Source organism: Pelodiscus sinensis, chromosome 31 (genome assembly GCF_052426305.1).
Source record: "Pelodiscus sinensis isolate ZL-2025 chromosome 31, ASM5242630v1, whole genome shotgun sequence".
Lineage (NCBI taxonomy): Eukaryota > Metazoa > Chordata > Testudines > Trionychidae > Pelodiscus > Pelodiscus sinensis.
Genome location: NC_143082.1, coordinates 10797629 through 10819779, shown reverse-complemented (window position 1 = coordinate 10819779; position 22151 = coordinate 10797629). Strand labels below are relative to the sequence as shown.

General features: G+C 44.6%; 1 protein-coding gene across 1 annotated transcript in view; it reads right to left on the bottom strand.

Annotated features, from left to right (window-relative positions):
- The window catches only part of SCN8A (sodium voltage-gated channel alpha subunit 8), a 132338-nt gene that overhangs the window by 3759 nt on the left and 106428 nt on the right, over positions 1–22151 (bottom strand). The window contains exons 21-26 of the mRNA XM_089774586.1: positions 15211–15333; positions 8649–8933; positions 8064–8117; positions 5196–5333; positions 2641–2745; positions 1210–1480 (exon numbers count right to left, since the gene is read on the bottom strand). Of these exons, the coding sequence (XP_089630712.1) occupies positions 1210–1480; positions 2641–2745; positions 5196–5333; positions 8064–8117; positions 8649–8933; positions 15211–15333 (976 nt within the window). The remainder of the gene's footprint in view (positions 1–1209; positions 1481–2640; positions 2746–5195; positions 5334–8063; positions 8118–8648; positions 8934–15210; positions 15334–22151) is intronic.

Sequence of the window (22151 nt, the reverse complement as noted above, 5' to 3'; positions counted from 1 at the left end):
AATAGGGGGGGCTTTCTAACAGGTTGAACACCCATTGTCAAGTGACTCTGGAATAAATGTATGCATCTGCCACTAAAGAAACACAAATCTAAGAACAAAAAGCCCAGTTTCAGCCATTAATTCCAATCCAAACTGGAATCCAGAAGCTGTAAATCCCTCATTAACCGAGGACAAAAACCAAAGAATACTTTGCCGAGAGCAGCGTTTCTTAAGGTATGTTCTGTGGCATACCAGTGTTCCGCGAGGCAGTTGGAGGTGTGCCGCCGCAGAACAGAGTTCAAAATGGCCGCCTTTAAAACGGCAATGCCTGCTCTCCTGATAAAAGGGCAAACTGCTTGGTTTTTTTTTTTGCTTAACAACTTCTTTTCCCGTCCTATTTTGTTTGTTTGTTTTGCTCAACAACTTTTCCCTGGGGGCTTCTTTTATGGTCAACAACTTTTCTCCCCTTTTTTGTTTTTTTGCTCAACAAAAAAATCTTTGGTAGTCCCCATAAAAAAAAAGATTGTTTAGTGTTCCTCGGTCTTAAACAGTTTAAGAAACACTGGCCTAGAGGTTTCTTAAACTGTTTAAGACCGAGGAACACTAAACAATCTTTTTTTTTATGGGGACTACCAAAGATTTTTTTGTTGAGCAAAAAAACAAAAAAGGGGAGAAAAGTTGTTGACCATAAAAAAGCCCCCAGGGAAAAGTTGTTGAGCAAAACAAACAAACAAAAAAGGACGGGAAAAGAAGTTGTTAAGCAAAAAAAAACCAAGCAGTTTGCCCTTTTATCAGGAAAGCAGGCCATTGCCCTTTTAAAGACGGCCATTTTGAACTCTGTTCTGCAGTGGCACACCTCCAACTGCCTCGCGGAACACTGGTATGCCACAGAACATACCTTAAGAAACGCTGCTCTCGTTAATGAATGAAGCCTCCAGGGAAGCAGGTTATTTTCCTGTTGGAGATGTGGAAAAGTATCTTACGCAGTAAGTGAGCGGCAGGGCAGAGAAACACCAGAATCTTGACTCCCAATCTTTTGCTTTAACCACTAGATCACGCTCTCCTCCTAGAGCTGGAAATCTTGACTCCTGTGTCTCTCTCTAACTACTGGGCCGCATTCCATGTCACCCCATCGTGCAGACATCTACTTCGAGTGATGGCGGCCTTGACCAACGTGCTTGTCAGGGGAGCCACGGCACCCCACATGCTCCCACGGGCCACTCCACTTACCGATGATGGACAGAATCACGACCACGAAGTCAAAAATGTTCCATCCGATGGTGAAATAATAGTGCCGCAAGGCAAACATCTTCAGCACGCACTCACAGGTGAAGACAATGACGAACACCAGGTTGATCCACCAGAGTATGTCCGACATCTTATCACTCTGTGTGTCCGTCTCCACCATCATGGTTACCATGTTGAAGCAGATGAGCATCATGATGATGATATCAAACGCTTGCTGAGTGACAAAGTCAAAGACGGCTCCCTGGATGCTGTTCTGCATTACAGGAGAGAAGCCACGGATGGGGGGGAGGGGGAAAAACACACAAAGTAAAGTTTTAGCATCCACTGATGCTTGTTTAGCAAACAAGCCTACCAGATTGGGGTGGGGAACTTACAGCCCTGGGGCCAGATGGGGCCCCTGGCTTGCCTAGATCTAGCCCCTAAGGCTCAGGGCTCTCCTTCTATAGCACTGGGGAGCTCGCACTGGCGCTCCAACCCTCAACACCCTACCGCAGGCCTGGAGCACACAACATTTACTAGCCTGGACCCCCATAGGCTCAGGGGTGTGAAAAGAATGTGGGGAGTGTCTTCCTCCTCTGTCAAGGGCCACATCAGAGTTAGATAAAGGGACAACATTTGCCACTGGTCCACCAAACCCAATATCCCTCTTTTGGGGTGTTCTACCCACTATTTTAGTGCCTACAGACTGGAGAGAAAACACTGACTTTGCAACGTGCAATCAGTTACACCCCCAAAGCAGGAAATGTAATTACCAGTCCTACAGGCTGCCAAATCTTATCACCAGCACATCCATGCTCTGTGAGAGCTTGAAGGCCAGTGCTATTAATCCCCATTTAGAGATGGAGAGCAAAGGCACAGAGAGATGAATGTAGTAAAAGGAGCAATTGGATGTAGGACTCCTGTATCTCAGGATAACATTGTAACCACTGTACCATCCTTCCTCTCCTTCTCAGAGGCTAAACCTCTCAGGACTGGCTCCAGCTGGCAAATCAAGTAAGATACACAATGGCTTTCTCGGACTATTACACCTGGGCTGTGTCTAGACTGCATCCCTTTTCCGTAAAAATAAGGGATAAGGGATCTTTCGGAAAAGGCTTTATTTTCCGAAAGATCCGTGTCTAGACTGGCGCTTTTTTCCAGCAAAGCTCTGAGCCGGAAAAAAGCGGCAGCCATTTTTATGCAAATGAAGCGGGGGGGATTTAAATCCCCGCTTCATTTGCAATTGCGATGTGTCTAATTTGCATCCCTTTTATGGAAAAGGGATGCGGTCTAGACACAGCCCTGCAGTGTAACCAGTCAGTGTGGAGTCTAGAATGAACCCTGAAAGCAAAAGGTGCTGGTGTAGAGGGCTGAGCCCTGTTGAAAATCAGCCCCACCTCTGTTCCTTTCACTCCAATTAAATCACAAACTCACCAGAGGCCGGGGAATAGGTTTCTGAGGTTTCTTTGAGCCCAGTTTTTTCATGGCATTGTAGTACTTCTTTTGCTCTTCTGTCATGAAGATATCCTGACCTCCAAAGTAAAACGGGAGAAAAAAGAAAGCTGGTTATAATCAATCCATGCACATTCAGGGAAAGGGATCACAGTACAGGCTCAGCTGCCAGGCTATGTGCCAGGGGGAAACTGGGGGTACGTATTTTTAGATAGAAAAAATTTGTAGCAGAACAAATTTGTAGCAGAACCCAAAATTATTGAGGTTGTGCTGCAAGTTACCCTGCTTGCAGATCATCTGCAAACACAGATTGGTGGCTGCTTCAACTGTGGAACTTCCTCACTTCAGGCTTGGAGCAAAAGAAGAAAGAGGCAGGGAAGCCTTCTGGCATGTCCCAGCTGTATTCTCTAAGGCTACGTCTACACAGCTTCCCTCTTCCGCAAAAGCCTATGCAAATGAACCGCAGATTAGCATATCGTCGTGCTTCATTTGCATACGTAATTAGGAGCCGTTTTTGTGCAAGAGATGTTCTTCCTGAAAAAATGAAGAAGAACAGCTCTTATGCAAAAACCTCTTGTGCAAGATGGATAGAAAGATGGGCCCAGCGGGTAGTGATCAACGGCTCGATGTCAGGATGGCAGTCGGTTTCTAGCGGAGTGCCCCAAGGTTCGGTTCTAGGACCGATTTTGATCAATATCTTTATTAATGACCTGGATGAGGGGATGGATTGCACCCTCAGCAAGTTTGCAGATGACACTAAGCTAGGGGGAGAGGTAGATATGCTTGAGGGCAGAGATAGGGTCCAGAAGGACATAGAATATATTTTGTTCTGTTTTGTTCAACACTGGTGAGACCTAATCTGGAGAGCTGTGCCCAGTTTGGGGCACTGCATTTGAAGAAAGGCTGAAAAAATGGGATGTTCAAATGTTGTTATAAAGAGGACAGTTTACCAATTTCGAAATAAGCCCTCTGCTATTTCGAATTAATTTCGAAATAAGGGAATGGCTGTGTAGACACTAGGGGTATGTCTACATTGCCACCCTAGTTGGAACTAGGGTGGCTAATGTAGGCATTCGAACTTGCAAATGAAGCCCGGGATTTAAATATCCCAGGCTTTATTTGCATGTTCCAGGGCGCCGCCATTTTTAAATGCCCCGTAGTTCGAACTCCCTGCCCGCAGCTACACACGGCATGGACTAGGTAATTCGAATTAGGAGCTTTAACTAGAGTGGCAGTGTATACATACCCTAGGAAAGTTGTTTCGAAATGACTGCTGTTATTTCAAAATAACTTTGCTATGTAGACATACCTTTTGTGATCGATCCACTATAACCCACCACATCCTTTCCTGCAGCACTGTTGCCTAGCCAGTTATTTTCCATTCTGTATTTGTGCATTTGATTTTTCTCTCCTAAGTGTAGTACTTTGCACTTGGTTGGAACAGAAGGGCTGAAATAAAGACATGGTGGGTACATCTACATTTGCATCCCTAGTTCGGACAAGGGATGCAAATGTAGGTGACCGAAATTGCTAATGAAGCGGAGATTTAAATATCCCACGCTTCATTAGCAAGATCTCGCCCGGCACGCTAGTCTGAATCACAGCTGATTCGAACCAGGAAGTGCGCTCCGGGACACGGTAGTTCGAACCAAAGCCCTTGGTTCGAACTAACGTTACTCCTCGTTTTTTGGTTCAAATCAGCTGTGATTCCGACTAGCGCGCCGGGTGAGATCTTGCTAATGAAGCCTGGGATATTTAAATCCTCGCTTCATTAGCAATTTTGGTCGCCTAGATTTGCATCCCTAGTCCCAACTAGGGAGCAAATGTAGACGTACCCGATGAGAACAAATAACCATGGATAAGAAGCAAGGTGTGTTTAGGGGGCCAGTACAACTTTTCTGAACCTCACTAAAGTCTGGCCAAAAATTAAACTGCTTCTTTTTTACTGCAACGTCTTTTGTCCCGTCTTCTATAAACAGGGATTGAGAGCAAGTCGATAAGGGTTATTAAAAGTCACAAACAGGCTACAATACTAAGTTCTGAGACAGAGGTGGAGACCCTTTCTTGGGTCGGGAGCCACTGACCCACAGAAAAATCTGTCAGGGGCTGCCCACAAGTGAAAAGCAAAAAGAAGAAAAACCCCTTACTGACATGGCCCCTGACTGAGAAGCAGAAAAACTCTCCCCACATTCCCCTCGCACACCAGAGCCTACGGAGGCCCGGGTTGGTAGATTTTGTATGCTCCAACCCTGCAGTGGGGCGACGGCAGGGAGAGGGCCTGGCACCAGCGTGTGCTCCCCAATGCTGGGGGAGGAGACCTAAGCCTTAGGGGCCAGATCCAGGTAAGCCAGGGGTCACATCAGGCTCCTGGGCCTTAGGTTCCCCACCCCTGTTTCTAGAATTGAAGTACAACACCGGAAACACTGAGTGAAGTTCTAGGGTTGAATTATGCAGGAGTATCCTGGCCTTAAAATCCATGATTTATCCTGCCAACAGACCAAACCTGCCTCTTTAACCAATAAAAAAAGTGGACCTATCTTTTTCTTTTGTTGATTGAAGTTATCAATGATGACACCAATAAACAAGTTCAGGGTGAAAAAGGAGCCAAAGATGATGAAGATTACAAAGTAGATATACATATAGATGTTGTCCTCGTACTTGGGTTGCTCTTCTTGCTGAATGAGGGGATGGGGAGAGAAACAGACATTGCAAAGACAGTATAAAGTATTGGTACAAAGAGCTGCTGTCTTACTTCAAGTGCCTGTGTTAGCCTTGGAAGGTGGCATGTGGCTCTTCTGGGACTTTTCTACCTTTCTCTTTTTTTCCATGTTAATTTTGTGCTGGTAAAAGGTCCCTGCCTGGCAGCATGTGCTCCCTGCAGAGCTCCTATCAGCACCGCTCAAGGACCTACAGTCAAATCTTTGCCCTTCTGGTTGCAACAAGCTGCCAACTTGAATAGTGAGAAGCAGGAACCAGACCCAGTCCCACCCAAAATCTTTTTCACATAGGGGCCATCAAATAGCAATCAGAGAGGATGAGTTTACAATCACAACCAATCTGGGCCAGATTTAAGCTGGTAACCTAGAGGAGAAAGTATCTGTAAATCTTTTACCAAGCTAGCACCTTCACCACACAGGTTATATAACTGTAGTCCTGGAGTCCTCTTTTTTCCATATTTCTCCCTAGGGCTTTGGAGCAACCAAGAAAATGCCATCAGAGAACCCATCCATGGTTATGCACCGAAGCAAGTATCTCCTGAGACAGGACTCTGAGGGAAGGGCTAGTCACAGCTCTGAGTCAGTTACGCATTTCACTAGGGAGCCTCAGTATCTTTCTTGATTTACGGAGCTTCTAGAGACCCAGGAAAGAATGCTGGCCAAGTGGAGAACATTTCAATGTTAATACACAAACTTCTTCGATGAACCTAATTACCAACCTTCAAACCATTAGCAAAGCTAAAAAGCCTAATTTTTGGAAGTGTGGTAGATTCACAGTTCCCGTCAACTTCAACTAGAGTTTGACGAGCTCAGCCCTTCTGTAAAATCAGGCCCACAAAATATACAGTGATTTGCAAATCAGAGAGGGACTGTAAAGTCAGTGTGGGAACTGATCTCTTGCATTTAAAAATAGTAAGCACTTCCAATAAGGAAACAGTGAAAACAAAAACTTTTTAACTATTCTTCTTTCCCACCCACATTCATTCTGTTTGCTTTCTTGTCTTTCATCCAGCATGGAACAGTGACCTCACTGTCGTCATTTTTTCCTTGTTCTTTTTAAAGTCAGTTTCATTTTCTGGCTCTATGGACAACACATTTGGGAGTTCCCTCGCTGACTGAAACAAAAGGTTTTTACTTGAAACTAAGAAAAAATGAATGTTGGTGTTTACTGTGGCACCGTGCAAGTACATCCTGGGTGCCACGCAGCTGGGCTGTGTCTAGACTGGCCAGTTTTTCTGGAAAATCAGCCGCTTTTCCGGAAAAACTTGCCAGCTGTCTACACTGGCTGCTTGAATTTCCGCAAAAGCACTGACTTCCTACTGTAATAAATCAGTGCTTCTTGCGGAAATACTATGCTGCTCCCGTTCAGGCAAAAGTTCCTTTTGTGCAAAGCTTTTGTGCAAAAGGGCCAGTGTAGACAGATTTGTTTTCCACAAAAAATCCCCAATTGCAAAAATGGCGATCAGGGCTTTTTTGCAGAAAAGCACGTCTAGATTGGCACGGACGCTTTTCCGCAAAAAGTGCTTTTGCGGAAAAGCGTCTGTGCCAATCTAGACGCTCTGTTCCGAAAATGCTTTTAACGGAAAACTTATCCGTTAAAAGCATTTCCGGAAAATCATGCCAATCTAGACGCAGCCCTGGAGTATACCTGTAAGCCTGGGCTGGGTAGAAGTGCATTGCAACTCTACAGCTAATATTCCTGCCATGGGATGGAATAGGGCCAAGGTGTGGCCAAAGGATCTGTGGAGGGGCAGCTTTATGCCCTTCCTTCCCAAGGTGCTCCCCCACTCTGTGGCCAATAATGAAATAAACATTCCCTTGCCCTCCTTCTCTGCTGGCATTCTCCTGCCGTGATTGTGCTCTTTAGGTTCTGCATTACAGAGGTTCTCAACCTTTTTCTGTCTGAGTTCGCCCAAACATGCTATAAAAATCCATGGCCTACCTGAGCCACAAAAACTGGTTTTCTACATATAAAAGCCAGGCTCAGTCCCGAGCCCCTCGCCACAGGAGGCCCCATGACACTAAGGTGCCCATCAGCTTCAGCTCAGGGTGGCAAGACTTGGGGTCTCAAACTTCAGCACATGGTGTAGTGCTTTGATTTCTGCCCTGGGCCCCCACAAGTCTAATGCTGGCCCTGCTTGATGGACCCCTCCTGAAACCTGCTCCAGGCCCCCTAGGGAGCCCCAGACCTCTGGTTGAGAATCACTGCGGTGCAACATTCATTAATGAACACCAATGCTGTGACTGCAGGAAATGCAACCTAGTGATCACAACAGCAAATAGGGTGTATCTAGACTACTTGGCTCCATCAACGGAGCCATGTAGATTAGGCAGGGCGGCAAAGGGAAACGAAGTGGCAATTTAAATAATTGCCGCTTCATTTAAATCAAAATGGCCGCCACGCTGTGCCGATCAGCTGATTGTCTGCACAGCGCGGCAGTCTAGACAAGGATCTGCCGACCCCGGAACCGTTCATCAGCAGGTCCTTTATGCCTCGTGAAACGAGGCTTACAGGATCTGCCGACGAAGGGTGCTGGGGTCAGCAGATTCCTGTCTAGACTGCCGCGCTGTGCAGACAATCAGCTGATCAGCACAGCGCGGCGGCCATTTTGATTTAAACAATACTAAACACAACTTAAGAATAAGAGTGGGAGTTCGGAGGAGGGGTGGGCAGGGATCATATTTTACCTTTCTGGAATCTACTGCTGCATACATGATGTCCATCCAGCCCTTGAAAGTAGCCTAGTGAAGAAAAGCACACGTTCTTTTAGAGGCAAGTAATTTGAAATAAGTCACATAGCTTAGCTGTGTGGTACACAATCGCATGAGGAGAAGTCACTGTCTTGCTTCCTCTTCATCATTTATCTGTGGCAGGTCTGGTTTTATAGGTCTCATTCCCATGAAGCGGAGAGCTTCAGAAACTTTTTTCAAGACGTTTTATTGCTGCCTCATTAAATTCAGGCTTGGGTGGGATCCTAAAAATTGCATTAAGTGGTGCAATTTTTTTTTTAAATAGACTGGATAGAGCTCTCTGGGAATACAGGGCCAGAGCACCCCAGCCAGGGCCAGAGCACCCCAGCCAGGGCCAGAGCACCCCAGCCAGGGCCAAATGTGCAGGTTATGCCAAAGCAAGGCTCAATGGCCGGACCCCATACAAACGGAAATCAACTGGAGTGTTGCATTAGGAGCACAAGAGGAAAGAGCCCAGTGACTGAGAGGGTGAGAAGGCCTAACATCTACTGTGGGTTGGGAGGTGGGGAAGGCAAAACTTACAATTTGGAGAAGAGCCAGGTATCCTGCCCCAACATTGTCAAAGTTAATTTTCACATTCTTCCATCGGATCTCAGTGGAGTTGGGCGGCATCAACGCTTCACAATCGGTCCTGTTGTTCACTATCTCTATTTCAAAGCGTTCCTCGGAGGTCTCGTTAAAGCAGTAATGGTATTTCCCAGCAAACAGGTTAACCCCCATAATGCTGAAAATCAGCCAGAAGATAAGGCAGACCAACAACACATTCATAATGGAAGGGATAGCGCCAACCAGGGCGTTGACAACCACCTGCGTTGGAAGGGTGGGAGAAGGTTTTAGTATAAAACAGAAGACAGTAGGCAGCAAGCATCAATACAGCTGTTTTTCGGGGGGAATAGGAGGCGAGGCCACTGACAGGTCTGTGGCTTTTAGTTTAGACTAGAGTTTGCAGTGAACTTATTTCAAGTGGCTAAAAATTCTGTTTAGAAGCCCACTGGATACTGGGTTAGATGGACCATTGGTCTGACCCAGTGTGGCCGTTCTTACGTTCATCTATTGAGATCCTGTTTATTTTAAAAACAGGGCAAGTTCTTTTCGGATCTGCTGATTTTGGCTTTGGTTTGCCTGCGGGTTTGTGTTTGTGTATGCATGAGTCCCAGAATTACTTACAAATAAATTTTGGTTGCCAAAGGGAAAAAACAATGTTACTGAGTGAGGCTGGGCTCAAACTCTCTTCACGATAACCAATAGGTGTTTGCCTGACTAACTGTTCAAAGCCAGTTCCAAGGAGAACACTGCTTGTGGATTTAGAGGAATTTATCAGCCAGTGGCCTTTATGGCCATTCCCCACTTTAAAACAAGGCTGTGGTCACTTACGGGCCCGCTTCTTGCTCCCGCTGAGGTCAGTGGGGAATCTTGAGCCACTGACTTCAATGGGAGCAGGATCGAGCCCTAAAATTGCTCTCTTACGACTACGCCATGAGTCTGTGTCAACATCAAAATCATATTTGTGACTAAGCAAGGCCGACCATGTTGTCTCAGGCAAATAGCTGAGCATGCAGGATTGCAGGCTCAAGAAGAAAGAAAAGCCATATTCCCTTCTCCACGCAGCAGCAAAGAAGACAGGAAATGGTGAGCTATTTGGTCATAGCTCATCTCTCATTTGAGTCTTTCACGAATTTGGAGTGGTGTTTCCCTAAGCCCTCTCCTGACCGACACACAGCAGAATCCAAGCTCTCGTGCTTTTAACATAGGCTGGCCAGTGGGCTATTAAATATTTCATCAAAATTCTCCTATTTTGGGTTCCTTTAGTAAATTAAAATTTTAAACTGTTTCACCCCTGATGTCTGGTGTCAAAAGAGGAACACTAATCCAAGCCCTAGCTAAACACACTGGTTTCAGGCATTCTGTAAGTCAGGGTATAAGCAATAAACATATGGTAATTAATAACAATGTGGACTCGTAGCACTTTTTAGGCATGCCTCAAGGTACTTTACATAGAGTCAGGAAGGCAACTGGTGTGGGAATCGCCACATGACTCTGTGCTGCCTAAGGCATTTTCATTATCATCGATGTAGTGACGGTGGTCTAAGCGCAGAACTGGAAAGCTGAAGATCTTCTTCTGTTCCTGATTCTGTCACCAACTGGCTGGCATGACCTCTTGTAAGTCATTTTGCCTCTTTGGGCCTCTGTTTCCCCATGCACAACAGGTGTCGGAATCAAGAACAGAACCCAAGTCTCAGCTCTTCCGTAAGCTGCTAGATCACAGCTGTTTCCCGAAAAGAAATCACTGTTAATGAAAATGCCCTCAATAGCCATTCTCTACACTGGCCCCTCCCTTCTCCCCAAAATAAGATATATTAAGGCAGTAATTTGCCGTCCTGGAACGCTCTTCTTAGAACTTAGGGGAATTAAGATAATGAGTGATCCCAGTTTCTTGTACTAGTCACTTCATGTAAAATGTTAGAGTGTGTGCTTAACTCCCTAGTGAGACATGTCTAAATCAGTCTCTCAACCTGACTGCTTCCTGCATAATTTCATGTTTAAACATTTCATGTAACAAAATAATTAGTAGTGATGTAGTTGTGTTTTACGTTGACTTAAGTGACGCCACTCTGCAACCCAATGAGTTTTCCCTATAAATGCCCACTAAAATTATACTGGTCCTGAAAAAAGATGGACTGAAACCAGAATCTTGGATATGTATCCCAGAAATTAAGACCCAACCCCAAACTTTGTGGCTTGGCCCCATTACTATCCGGGTATGTCCACACTACCCTCCTAGTTCGAACTAGGAGGGTAATGTAGGCATACCGTGGAACGAGGTGTACCGGTAGTTCGGAATAGGAAGCCTAGTTCGAACTACCTAGTTCGAGCCCCGTGTAGCCGCGCTGCACGGGGTTCAAACCAGCGGGGATTTAAAAATGGCGGCTCCCCGCTTATGCAAATGAAGCCCTGGAAATTCAAATCCCGGGCTTCATTTGCAAGTGCGGTATGCCTACATTACCCCGCTAGTTCGAACTAGCGGGGTAGTGTAGACATACCCTCCCTGAATAACTAAATCTAAATCTAGAGATAATTTAAATTTAACATAATACTTGATCAAGATTCCAATTTGGCTGTTAGTTGCTCTATCAAGCTGGCAGTGTGGCAGTAAAAGTGTTAAATACACATGTACTTCTACTGAATGAAGTTTTCCATACAATGATTAATAGGGTTTTAGTTTGAGTCTAAACATTTTTATGCCAGTAAAAATCCACAGACTTACAGTGTTATGAGATCAGCATCAGGCCCTCTAAATATATGCTAAATACACAGCACCTTTCCTTCCAGTTCCCTTCCCTCCCTTTATTTCACTTCATTCCTACGTGCACTGACCATAGTGATCACACAACTGAATTTTAAAATTATTAAGATATTATCAAGCTGTTCTATCCCCAACGAGTTGTAGAGTAGGTATGCTGACTGGACAAATGTTCTTTCTTCCTGTAATCATTTACCTGAATAAATGGAATCAACTCCTAATCAAGTTCAAGACAGTGCAAGTTATAACCATAACCAACTTTCAAAAAATCTGAGAGAGGGAACATGGCTTTTGTGTGCAGACTGTGCATTGGCAATTGACAAGAGTGCATGCATGTTTCATAGCATTACTGTCATATTTCCTGAATAATTTAAGAGCAGAGCAAGCTCTGTAAAATGCAGATTACTATGGAGTAGAGAAAAGCAAAGAACTACTTGCAAAGACATTTCAAATTACTGTCCTTGGGGTTGAAGGGATTGTTTTGGTCCTATAAGGGGGGGATCAACACTTGTCTCAAAGTCAGAACAAAACAGAATGGAGAAGGTTACAAAGAAGCACAGTTACAGTTAATCCCCTTGCATCAATTTTGCTGAAGTGAAACTGTTTCCCAGCTTTGAGTGCACGTGAATCTCTTGATTCCACACCAGGTACAATTCAAAATCTCCCAGTGGGGGGAACGGAAGGGGCTGAGACTCAACAGCATGATTTACATTTATTTTTTAAAATGTCATTTATTAGGTAGGGACTTCATGACCATTTTTTCGTCTCTGATTATACTAGTCTGAGTGACCGTGTTATATCAGTATATACACACACCACTTTTTAGCATTAAACTTTATCAACACATATGGGCCCTAATGACAAAATAAGTATTAACACTTTGCTGATGTTGCAGTAGGGGGGCAAACTGGTTCTATGTGGATGAAATTCATTCTGGTGCAGAAGAACCCTTCATACCTGCTTTTAGCTGGGGAGTTGGACTCGATGGCTGCCCGGGGTCTCTTCCAACTCTAGGATTCTATGATGCCACATAAACTCCACATTTGTCCATTGTGGAAGATGTGTACACAAAAGTGGGGGGGTACCGTTGGCTATAGAAGCAGCTGTGGAGGGGGTGCTCTAGACCCCTAATTTGGCCAGACTCCATATGCACAAAGTCTGATGAGTCTGGCATTTTGCTGCTGGAACAAATGGCCCCCTTTGTTATTGTGCTATGTAATCTGTAAACCCACTGTTTAGCATTAAACTAAAAGCTATACCTGGGGTGGGGGAAGAGAGGGGAACCCACCAAAGCAGATTAATAGAATACCAGAGAGGAATCAACCCTGTTTGGTTAGCAGATAGTGAGGGCAGGGGACTGGACTCGATGACCTCTTGAGGTCCTGTCCAGTTCTATGAGTCTATGATTCTATGATAGTTCATACAAGTCATCTTCGCTCCACCTGGACTGTAAGTTTTAATCATGTAACCAGGCTTTTTGACAAGAATCTCTTCCAGGTCTTTAAGTTACAGGCTATCCTGCTAGAAATACTAAATCTGTAGCTTTGGGGATATTGATATTTCATTAATACTTTTTACTCTATTCTGACCCAAATTATGTTAACAGTATCAATTGTAGACAAAGCTAGGGTGAAATTTTGGTCCAACTGAAGTCAATGGGAGTTTTGTCATTAATGTCAATGGGCCAGGATTTTAGTGGGGAAAGTCCTTTTTCCAACAGTGTCAGTTCAGGCAAATGTCCCACGAGCATCTAAAGATTAAGATAAAAACACCCATGGTCAATACCTGAAATCTGTTTTAGCAGGTGAAGGTTATTCCCAGTAATAATGCTTCATATTTATAACCCTGTGCACTTGTATTGCGCCTTACATCTAAGGAACTCAAAGGACTTTACAACAGTAATTAAACTTCTCAGCTCTCTGGTGAAGTATTCTTAACCTCTCTATGCCCAGTACTAAGGGGCTAAGTGACTTGCCCAAGGTCACTCACAAATAAGAGGCATAATCACAGCTCTCAATATCAAGTTCCAGAAACAAGACATTGCTGCCCCCTTCATGCTCTTAGGATAAAATGAGATCCTACACAGAATGCTGGCACATGGCTTATGCACACCAAGCCCTGACATTTGAGAGTAAGTGGAATATAAGCAGACGGGGGTGAATTTAACCACTGAGTTTTCTTAGCACTGGGAAGAGGGACTCTTCAGAATTCCACTTTTGCTATTTAAAAGACTTTAAATCATAGATTTCATCCCATTCTAAGGAACCTGAAACTCTCAGAGTGGTTCTGAAGGTAGATGAGCGGAGGGGGGCTGTACTGTGACTGTGCTATTGATGTAATTTGCAGAAAACGATTTTTATCTGAATGGCCTCATCACGATCATTTCTGCTTAGTTAAGGTCTCATTTTCTACACAACTCTGATATGGTCACATTTTGTAGCTGACTTGAGGCTAAGTGTATGTAGCCCACAGCGACTGTACCATCACTATCCTCAGGACAGACTACTGCTTCCACTGGATTTTCTTTATAGATGTTGTCGTTTATGTTGTGCCCTAGAGATCTATTTAAGAACAACAGGTCATTCTAGGCTGTAGGCTATTGTTTTGCTCTAAATTACACCTATGCAAATCCAGAGTAATTCCACTGACTCTAATGGAGTTACTCCAGAGATGCCCTGGAGCAAAATTAGAGATTAGTGTGAGCTCCCCCACTGTTGTATTCCATTTCTTCTATGGTATCTTTCAATGTAAGTGTGCGTTTTCTTGATCTGTAGTGCAACAGACCTAAATTATTATTGTTCACACCAGCAAGTGAAAACCCATTGGTCCAGCATACCCTTTACCTACAGAAAGATTTCCCCCACCCCTCCTTTTTTGTACATGATTATTCTAATACAAAAGGAGGGGGAAACAGCAAAATATAAAATCAGTGGTAGAGTAACAAGACACTGTCATCATTTCAAATGGAATCCCCATGACATTGGTGCCATCTAGCAATTTCAGGAAAGCTTAAGTTCAATGCTTTGCTTGTGCTTGGTTGCTAATATCACAGTGACAGGACTGGGAACCGGAAAAGCATGGTAAAAGGGAGGGAGTGAAAAGGATAGCTTCACTATCAGACAAGGCGTCCAGTCATCACTGGACTGGACTGAGAACAACAAGGTGCAACAAGAGGAATTAAACCAAAAGCTTTTTTGAAACAGCTGTGCTCTCCTCCCATTTCCTTCCTGCGGGGATCAAAGGCCTGAGTTATCCAAGAAGGAGAGCCAGCCTTTTACCAACTTGCATACAATTTTTTTTAAACAACAAAAAAAACAAACTTTAAATTCTCCCTGGATTAAATCCCACCAGCTCCCACTGTGGCCAACACCTCGGGGGACAGAGAGGGAGGAAGACTTTTGAGGTGGTTCAAATTCTGCTTCTTTGCACCTGGTGATTCTCCCTAGATAAAAAAAAGTTACAGCTGAGAAGCCGCCTCGAATGCTAGAGGTAAAAGCCAGGCCAAATGAGAACAGCCAAGTGTTGAACATGTTCTACGAATGGCATGTGGTGTGGGCCAATAATTAATGTAATGAGGCAGCTAAATGCAACTCCCTTCTTTAGAAAGGGAGCGTGCAGCAGAGGGCAGGGTGAGGGGACGTACACAAAGATGTGTGATCAAGTTAGCAGCTGCATCATGATTCTGTTTGGAATTATCTTCCCACCAGTTTGATCAGTTCTAGCATGCTTAAAAAAACCCGCTCCACAGGCATGCAGAAGGATCAGCTGCTAATGGCATCTTACCCTCATCCCCTCAAATCGGGACAACGCTCTTAAAGGCCTCAAAGCTCTTAGTGTCCTAAGGGACTTTATGGCACCTAGTTCCGAGTAGCCCAGGGCATTAGCTATAAGGCTGACTAAAGAGACCTACACAGAAAACAAAAAGAAAAAGGAAAAAAAAAAAGAAAAATGTTCCAAACTGTTAGAATGAATCCCCTAGCACTGGCAATCCCAGCCCAGACTGCAGGTCTGGGCCCCCCATAGATAAATACCGAAGACATGACACCAGCTGCCTACTTCACTTGACTGAAACAACCTGGAAGGAAATAATGCAGTTGAGAGAGGCATAAGAAAAAAACAAAAGGGAAAAAATAAGTGAGAGAGAGGCAGAGACACACAGACGGAAACAGGGTCTGTTGGAAGGAGGAGCCCAAACGGATTACAAGAACCTTACCCTCGCCCTTTTATTGTCTGCAGGGTCCCAGCAGCTCCCATTAAAATAAGCCAGACAAATTTTAAAGGTACCTATGAAAAAGAATACAGATAAATACACACACCGCACAAACTGCCTTGCTCAGTTTATTCAAATAGCAGTCCCCTCACTCATTCCTGATGGTGGTGCTCTTTCTAGGACAGTGGCTGTAGATGGACACAGTATGGATTTATTATTTTATGTCAAAAGCATATGTCTATTTTTAGGGATGGGTTGGTACCATAACATTCTGAACATCCTGGGCTTTAAAGCACTCGATTTCAAATCTGTATCATTTTTAAATCTCAGATGCTTTTGGTTCTGCTGACACATAGCACTTCTCTAACACATACATACAACGACTCACAAAGGATCCAGAGTTTAATTATCACTGAGCACAACCTGCTTTGAAGGAGGGTTACTAGAATTACCCCTTTTACAAACAGGGGAAACTGAGGCAGAGAAGGGCAACATGACTTGCTCAGAGTCACGCAGTGGGTCTATGATAGAGCTGTGGATAGAATGTAGATGTCCAAAATCCACAGTACTCTGCCTTAATCCTGAAGCCTTCCTTTTTTGTTAAAGATTATGGTTTAGAATATAATTTAAGATCCATTACGATGAGCTACATGTTCTGATGTGAATTTGAAAGGACCTTCAACCCGAGAAAGCACCATGTACACTTAGGCTGTGTCTAGACTGGCCAGTTTTTCTGGAAAATCAGCCGCTTTTCCGGAAAAACTTGCCAGCTGTCTACAAAGGCCGCGTGAATTTCCGCAAAAGCACTGACTTCCTACCGTAAGAAATCAGTGCTTCTTGCGGAAATACTATGCTGCTCCCGTTCAGGCAAAAGTCTCTTTTGTGCAAAGCTTTTGTGCAAAAGGCCAGTGAAGACAGCTCAGATTTGTTTTCCGCAAAAAAGCTCCGATCGCGAAAATGGCGATCGAGGCTTTTTTGCGGAAAAGCGCGTCTAGATTGGCACGGATGCTTTTTCGCAAAAAGTGCTTTTGCGGAAAAGTGTCCGTGCCAATCTAGACACTCTGTTCCGGAAAATCATGCCAATCTAGACGCAGCCTTAATGTCTCTACATGTATGATCCAATTTCCACCGAAGTCACTGGAAAGACTGCTGTTGACAACATGTGGATTGGGTCCTGTATAAATAACAACTCTCCTTCAGTGTCAACACATTCATCTGCCTCCCATGCAAGCACTTGTGATATAAAAATCAACCGTTGTCACACTACAGAGGCACATAAGGGCAAGGATCTAAACCACTTAAAATGTCAGTTGCAACTGATCACAATGTATCATGAAATAACTGAGCCTCTACACAGTGATTTTCCATTTCAATTATTAGCTAATTTAGCTCTGTTCTTAACAGCAACATTTTATGGTCCTTTAAAACATGGGGAAACTGAGGCACCTAGAGGGAAATTAACTTCAAGAATGATGCTAGGTCTCTCTAGAAAGGAACCAAATTGAGGCCCAGATTTTGAATGCGCCAGTATTCAGGGATGTTTTGGTCTGGGCTGTTGATTCTAGTCTGAGTATGTCTATATGGGGGAAAAAAAACCACAGCAGTGACTCAGAGAGGTGGGAGAGGCTCTCAATTCAGGTGTAAAAATAGCAGGATAAATGTTCAGGCTCAGCTGGACTTTGAAACCCTGTGAGAGGGGAGGGTCTCAGAATCCAAGCTCCAGCCCGAGCTCTGCAGCACAAGCCCCTCCAGCCTGTGTCAGTTAACCTGGTCTAGGAGACATGCTGCCGTGGGGGAGAAGCGTCGGGATTTGCTACGTAGCTATATCCTTAGATGGGTCGTATTTGTGACAGCTGTCTTCTTGCTTGAAATGCTGTGGCTTGAAGCAGGGCCCATCAGAGCTGCAAGCACGAGTGAACGGTCAGACTGGGGGTGGTAAAAGACTTACATTGTGGATCGTGGATAGAAAGGGACACACAATACACTGACCTATGTGTTACATAGTCAGGCTACGTTTACACTGGCATGATTTTCCGAAAATGCTTTTAACGGAAAAGTTTTCCGTTAAAAGCATTTTCGGAAAAATCGCATCTAGATTAGCAGGATGCTTTTCCGCAAAAGCACTTCTTGCGGAAAAGTGTCCGTGGCCAATCTAGACGTGGTTTTCCGCAAAAAAAAACCCCGATCGCCATTTTTGCGATCGGGGTTTTTTTGCGGAAAACAGTACTGTGCTGTCTACACTGGCCCTTTTGCGCAAAAGTCTTTCAGAAAAAGACTTTTGCCCGAACAGGAGCAGCATAGTATTTTCGGAAAAGCACTGATGATTTTACATGAGATCGTCAGTGCTTTTTCAGAAATTCAAGTGGCCAGTGTAGACAGCTGGCAAGTTTTTCCGCTAAATCACATGATTTTGCAGAAAAACTTGCCAGTCTAAACACAGCCTCACTGTCTATCACAGCTTTCCCAAATGGTAACTCTGGCCAGCAGGAGAAACATATTTTCCCTTTCTCTCACTGTAATCATGCCTATTTGAGCTTGAGGGGTCGGGTACGGGGAGATGGACACCAATGGCTAAGGGATTTAGAAGTGAAGGAATCTCAGACTAAAACAAGAAACTAATCACTAAGCCCAGGATTTAGCAATCTCAGTCACTGACCACTTTTTTTGTTTTTGCCTGAGAGAAGCATCAGGATTTTTCCTCTCTCAAAAAAAGCAGGGGCAGTTTAATGCTTCAAATGCGCCCTCAAATGAGAGCATGTTGTGTGGACGTGGTTGAACCGAGCCTTGGGAGGAGCAGCCTGCGGCGTGTAAGAGGGTAGGGAGGAAGTGAGATTGCTGGCATTTGTGGGATGAAGATTCGATCTCATTTTACTGCTTATGCACAGTGCTCCCACTTCTGTCTTCAGAGTTCACTGTACCCAGATGGCTCACAGCAGTGGGCAGAAGGGGACATATTTAAGCGTTTGTCCGTGTGCCCTTTGTTACTCTGATAAGATGTGCCATGGAAGCTTTACTAGCCTCACAGTGGCCTTCATGGACCACAATCAATCTACTCTAGGGATGTAATAGTGGAGTCGATTAACTGATAAGCAAAAGTGTATAGGTTAATGCTATAGACTACACGCATTTCCCACCTCCACCCAGCCAATAAAATGTTTAGCAGGCTGCCCAGCAGCCTGACTTAGTCCTGGCTTGCAATGGGTCCAAGAGCTACCTCTGCTGCAGCTCTGCATTTAAAGTGTATTAGGAACTGGGCAGGCAGGCAGCTTAGTCCTGACTCTTGCCGGATCTGGGAGCTCAAACTTCCCCTGGACAGGGGCTACTGCCACCCTGCACTGCAGCCTCTGTATCAGAGGCAGCAGTGTGGGGCAGCAGGCAGCCAGTCCGCGAGGGGAGCTGGTTTTAAACTGGCTCCCCTCGTGAACCAGCTCCGCCTGGCACCTGACGCTGATACAGAGGCAGCAATGCAGAGTGGCAGGGGGCTCCTCAGGAGTGGGCCCGGAGCACATTGGCTCCTGGCCCCACTCCTGGGTACTGCAGCATAGTGGAGTAACCAATAAGAACTCATGAGGTTAATCGACTATTCAATTAACCGATATTTAACATCCCTACTCTGGACTGGACGGATGTTGTTGAATGCCTGGTTCCAGAAAGTGCAGGTATTTCAGACACAAGCCTGAGGCTGCTGCCTTAGCCTCTGCTTCCAACCTATATTAGGAAGAACTTCCTTGCAAGAGGGAAAACATGGGGATTCTTCACCTACCTCCAAGAAATGCCTCACACAGGAGCTTTAGTTTATACCAGACAAGCAGAAGGGAGATAGCTTTAAGTTCTTATTTCAAGAACAAGTCCTTCTAACCCTTCTCCCCCAGTGCAGCACAGCAGTGTCAGGCCTCGGCTAGAGCTCCAGGCAACCTGGTCTGTGAATAAGCAGGAATCAGCTATAAGCCTTCACGAAAACTGACTCATTTGTGCTGAGCGAGACCTTGCTCTGTAGGTAAATCATCACAGGCTGTAGCAAGAAGGAAGAAGGAACGAGGCTGGAGCAGAGCAGAAAAAAATCTACAAGCCCCGTTTCCTCCCCCAAAACAAGTGAGGAGTTTCAGACCCAAAGTTTAGATTATGGGTTGGGGGGGGGGGGGGGGGGGGGCTGGACGCAGAATCATTGCTAATGCACTCACAATGCAGAGGTAATTCAAGCATTTCGAGTACAAAACAACCAAGACTTCCTCAAGCCCCTTACACTTAAATCAGTGCCTTGGTTCCTGCTGTGAACAAGACAAAAAATAGTGAAACTTACAAAACGACATTTCAACCTTCACTGGCGTGTTTCAGTATTATATTCTCAAGTCACTGGAAACATCAACAGAATGTTTAGAGGGCATTGGGACATGCCAAAAGTAATCCCGCTGGAGTGAAAAGCAAAAGCCTTAATTATTATTACCACCCAGAAAAAGACTCTTTCTTCACATGTACACGCAGCATGCTTTAGGAATCAGAGGAGGAGGGTTATTTATCAATGCTAACAAACCTGAAAAATAACATTCAAGAGTATTGTTAAACACTTATTCCCCCTTAGTTATTGTTCCCATAATGAGTTTCAGCTCAAACCCAAGTTCTGCCATTTGAGATACTTTAAAAGTCTTATAGAGTCAGGATGGGATGTTTAATGACAATTCTGTTGACCATGTTAAGCCCCAGTACCTTGTTTTAACACTGATAGATTCAAATTCACTCGTCAGATTTTTACACACAAAGGTGTCATTTCTCCAACTACTATACCAGGTGATGCCCAAAATCTTCAGTAAAACTCTTTGCATTCAGAAGTGCCCTGATATGTATCACTTGCTGCTCTTGTTCTCTATGTATGGTAGAAATTTAATATCTTGACTCTAGCGATGATCAGATGCTGTGAAAAAATGTGAACAAACCTACACTGCATCTGCCAATTGTGCAATACCGTACTTCCTTCTTGACCCCAGCTGGAATTAGCTCATGCCATGAAGCATGAGGCCGGACAGTAACCTTTACAATTTTTCTACGAGCTAACTCAACTGCAGGCCTTTCCTTATTAAAGGATATCTAATCAATTTCATCTTGCCCAACCGTCTTCCTCAGCCCAGTTTGGGAGGAGTTGAGGCTCTGGTCTTGGCATTTTCTTTTTAGTTTTATGCCTCACTACACAGTAATACAAGACAGAGTTACAGCTTCAGTAGACTTTACAAATCAGAAGAGTTACTTTTAGGATCTGCGTTTAGAAGAGGGGCATCCAAGTGAGCAGAGAGCAAATAGCAAATTAGAATATTAATTTTTGTACAGTAAATATCAGGCAATTTGATCTCACTCTGGCTCTATATTAGCAGTGCCCCAAATCACCAGGGACAATTCTGCCCTCTGCTCAGATATTTCTAAAGTTCCCATAGCCATTGTACCGCAGAAATATATTGAATTCAGAATTTTCCAACGAGAGACTCAGGAAGGCTTTTTCTCAAGCGTAATAGTCTATCTTTCATGTGGCTGACTGCAGCAGGTCTGCTTGGCCATTTGCTAGGACTCTGCCCCACAGGTGGATGTTTTGAATGCACATGTGCACTATTCAGAAGCACCTGAGGGACACGGGAGCCTAAAACTCTCATATTCAGAAATGACTCTGGCACTTCGGAACCTGAGACTCATGGGTGCTTTTGGAAATGTCACCCAGAATGTTTTAAATATTTTTGTTCTTTCTATTCAGCAACGATCTAGCTAATATTTCCCCTCTTCTCCTCATTTCACCCTTTCAGTGTATTCCTCCAGCCAGCTCTTTCTATGCCAGTTGGCCCCCGTTGAAGGTCTAACCCCTTCAATCGTCTTACGTCTGTCTTATTCCAAGTTGCTATTGTGATCCATATCTCCAGATGTGAGGATCAGCCATTTTCTTCTGGGTGTTGGATTCTCTTCAGCAAAGAGGAATAAAGACAAACTTGATCTTGCCTAATCAGCTTTTTCTTCACTCAAATTGGAGACACCTGGGGTTCTAAAAAGATTGGAACAGACCCTTTGGCCTGAGTACCCAATGTCCACAGTGCTTATGGTTGTCGCCGGGTGGCAACACTGAAAGGTTCCACCTGCTGGACTCTCTCCCGTTGGCATTTCATATAAACTAGATGGAGAGAGAAGATGTTGCTTCAGCTGGCTTGGAGCCAGGGAAAGGTATATTCATTCATAGCACAAATTCTTTACACTCCCCTGAACACTTTCTATAACTTCCCCCATGATAGATTAATGCTAACACAGCAAAAGCCAGGAGATGGAAACCCCTCGTTGGTACACATCTGTTTAAGACCTGCGGTGCAGAAATTCCTCAGCTGCATATAACAATTTGCTGCAGCTTTGCTTGCATGCTTCTGTCCCTTCTCCAGTTTTAGAGAGCTACGAACACATGAGAGAGAGGAAGGTGCTGATTGGTGAGGCTGTTAGTGGGCAGAAGGTGCGGGAGGCGGAGCTAATAGGGCCTGCTGACCCATTACTGTGG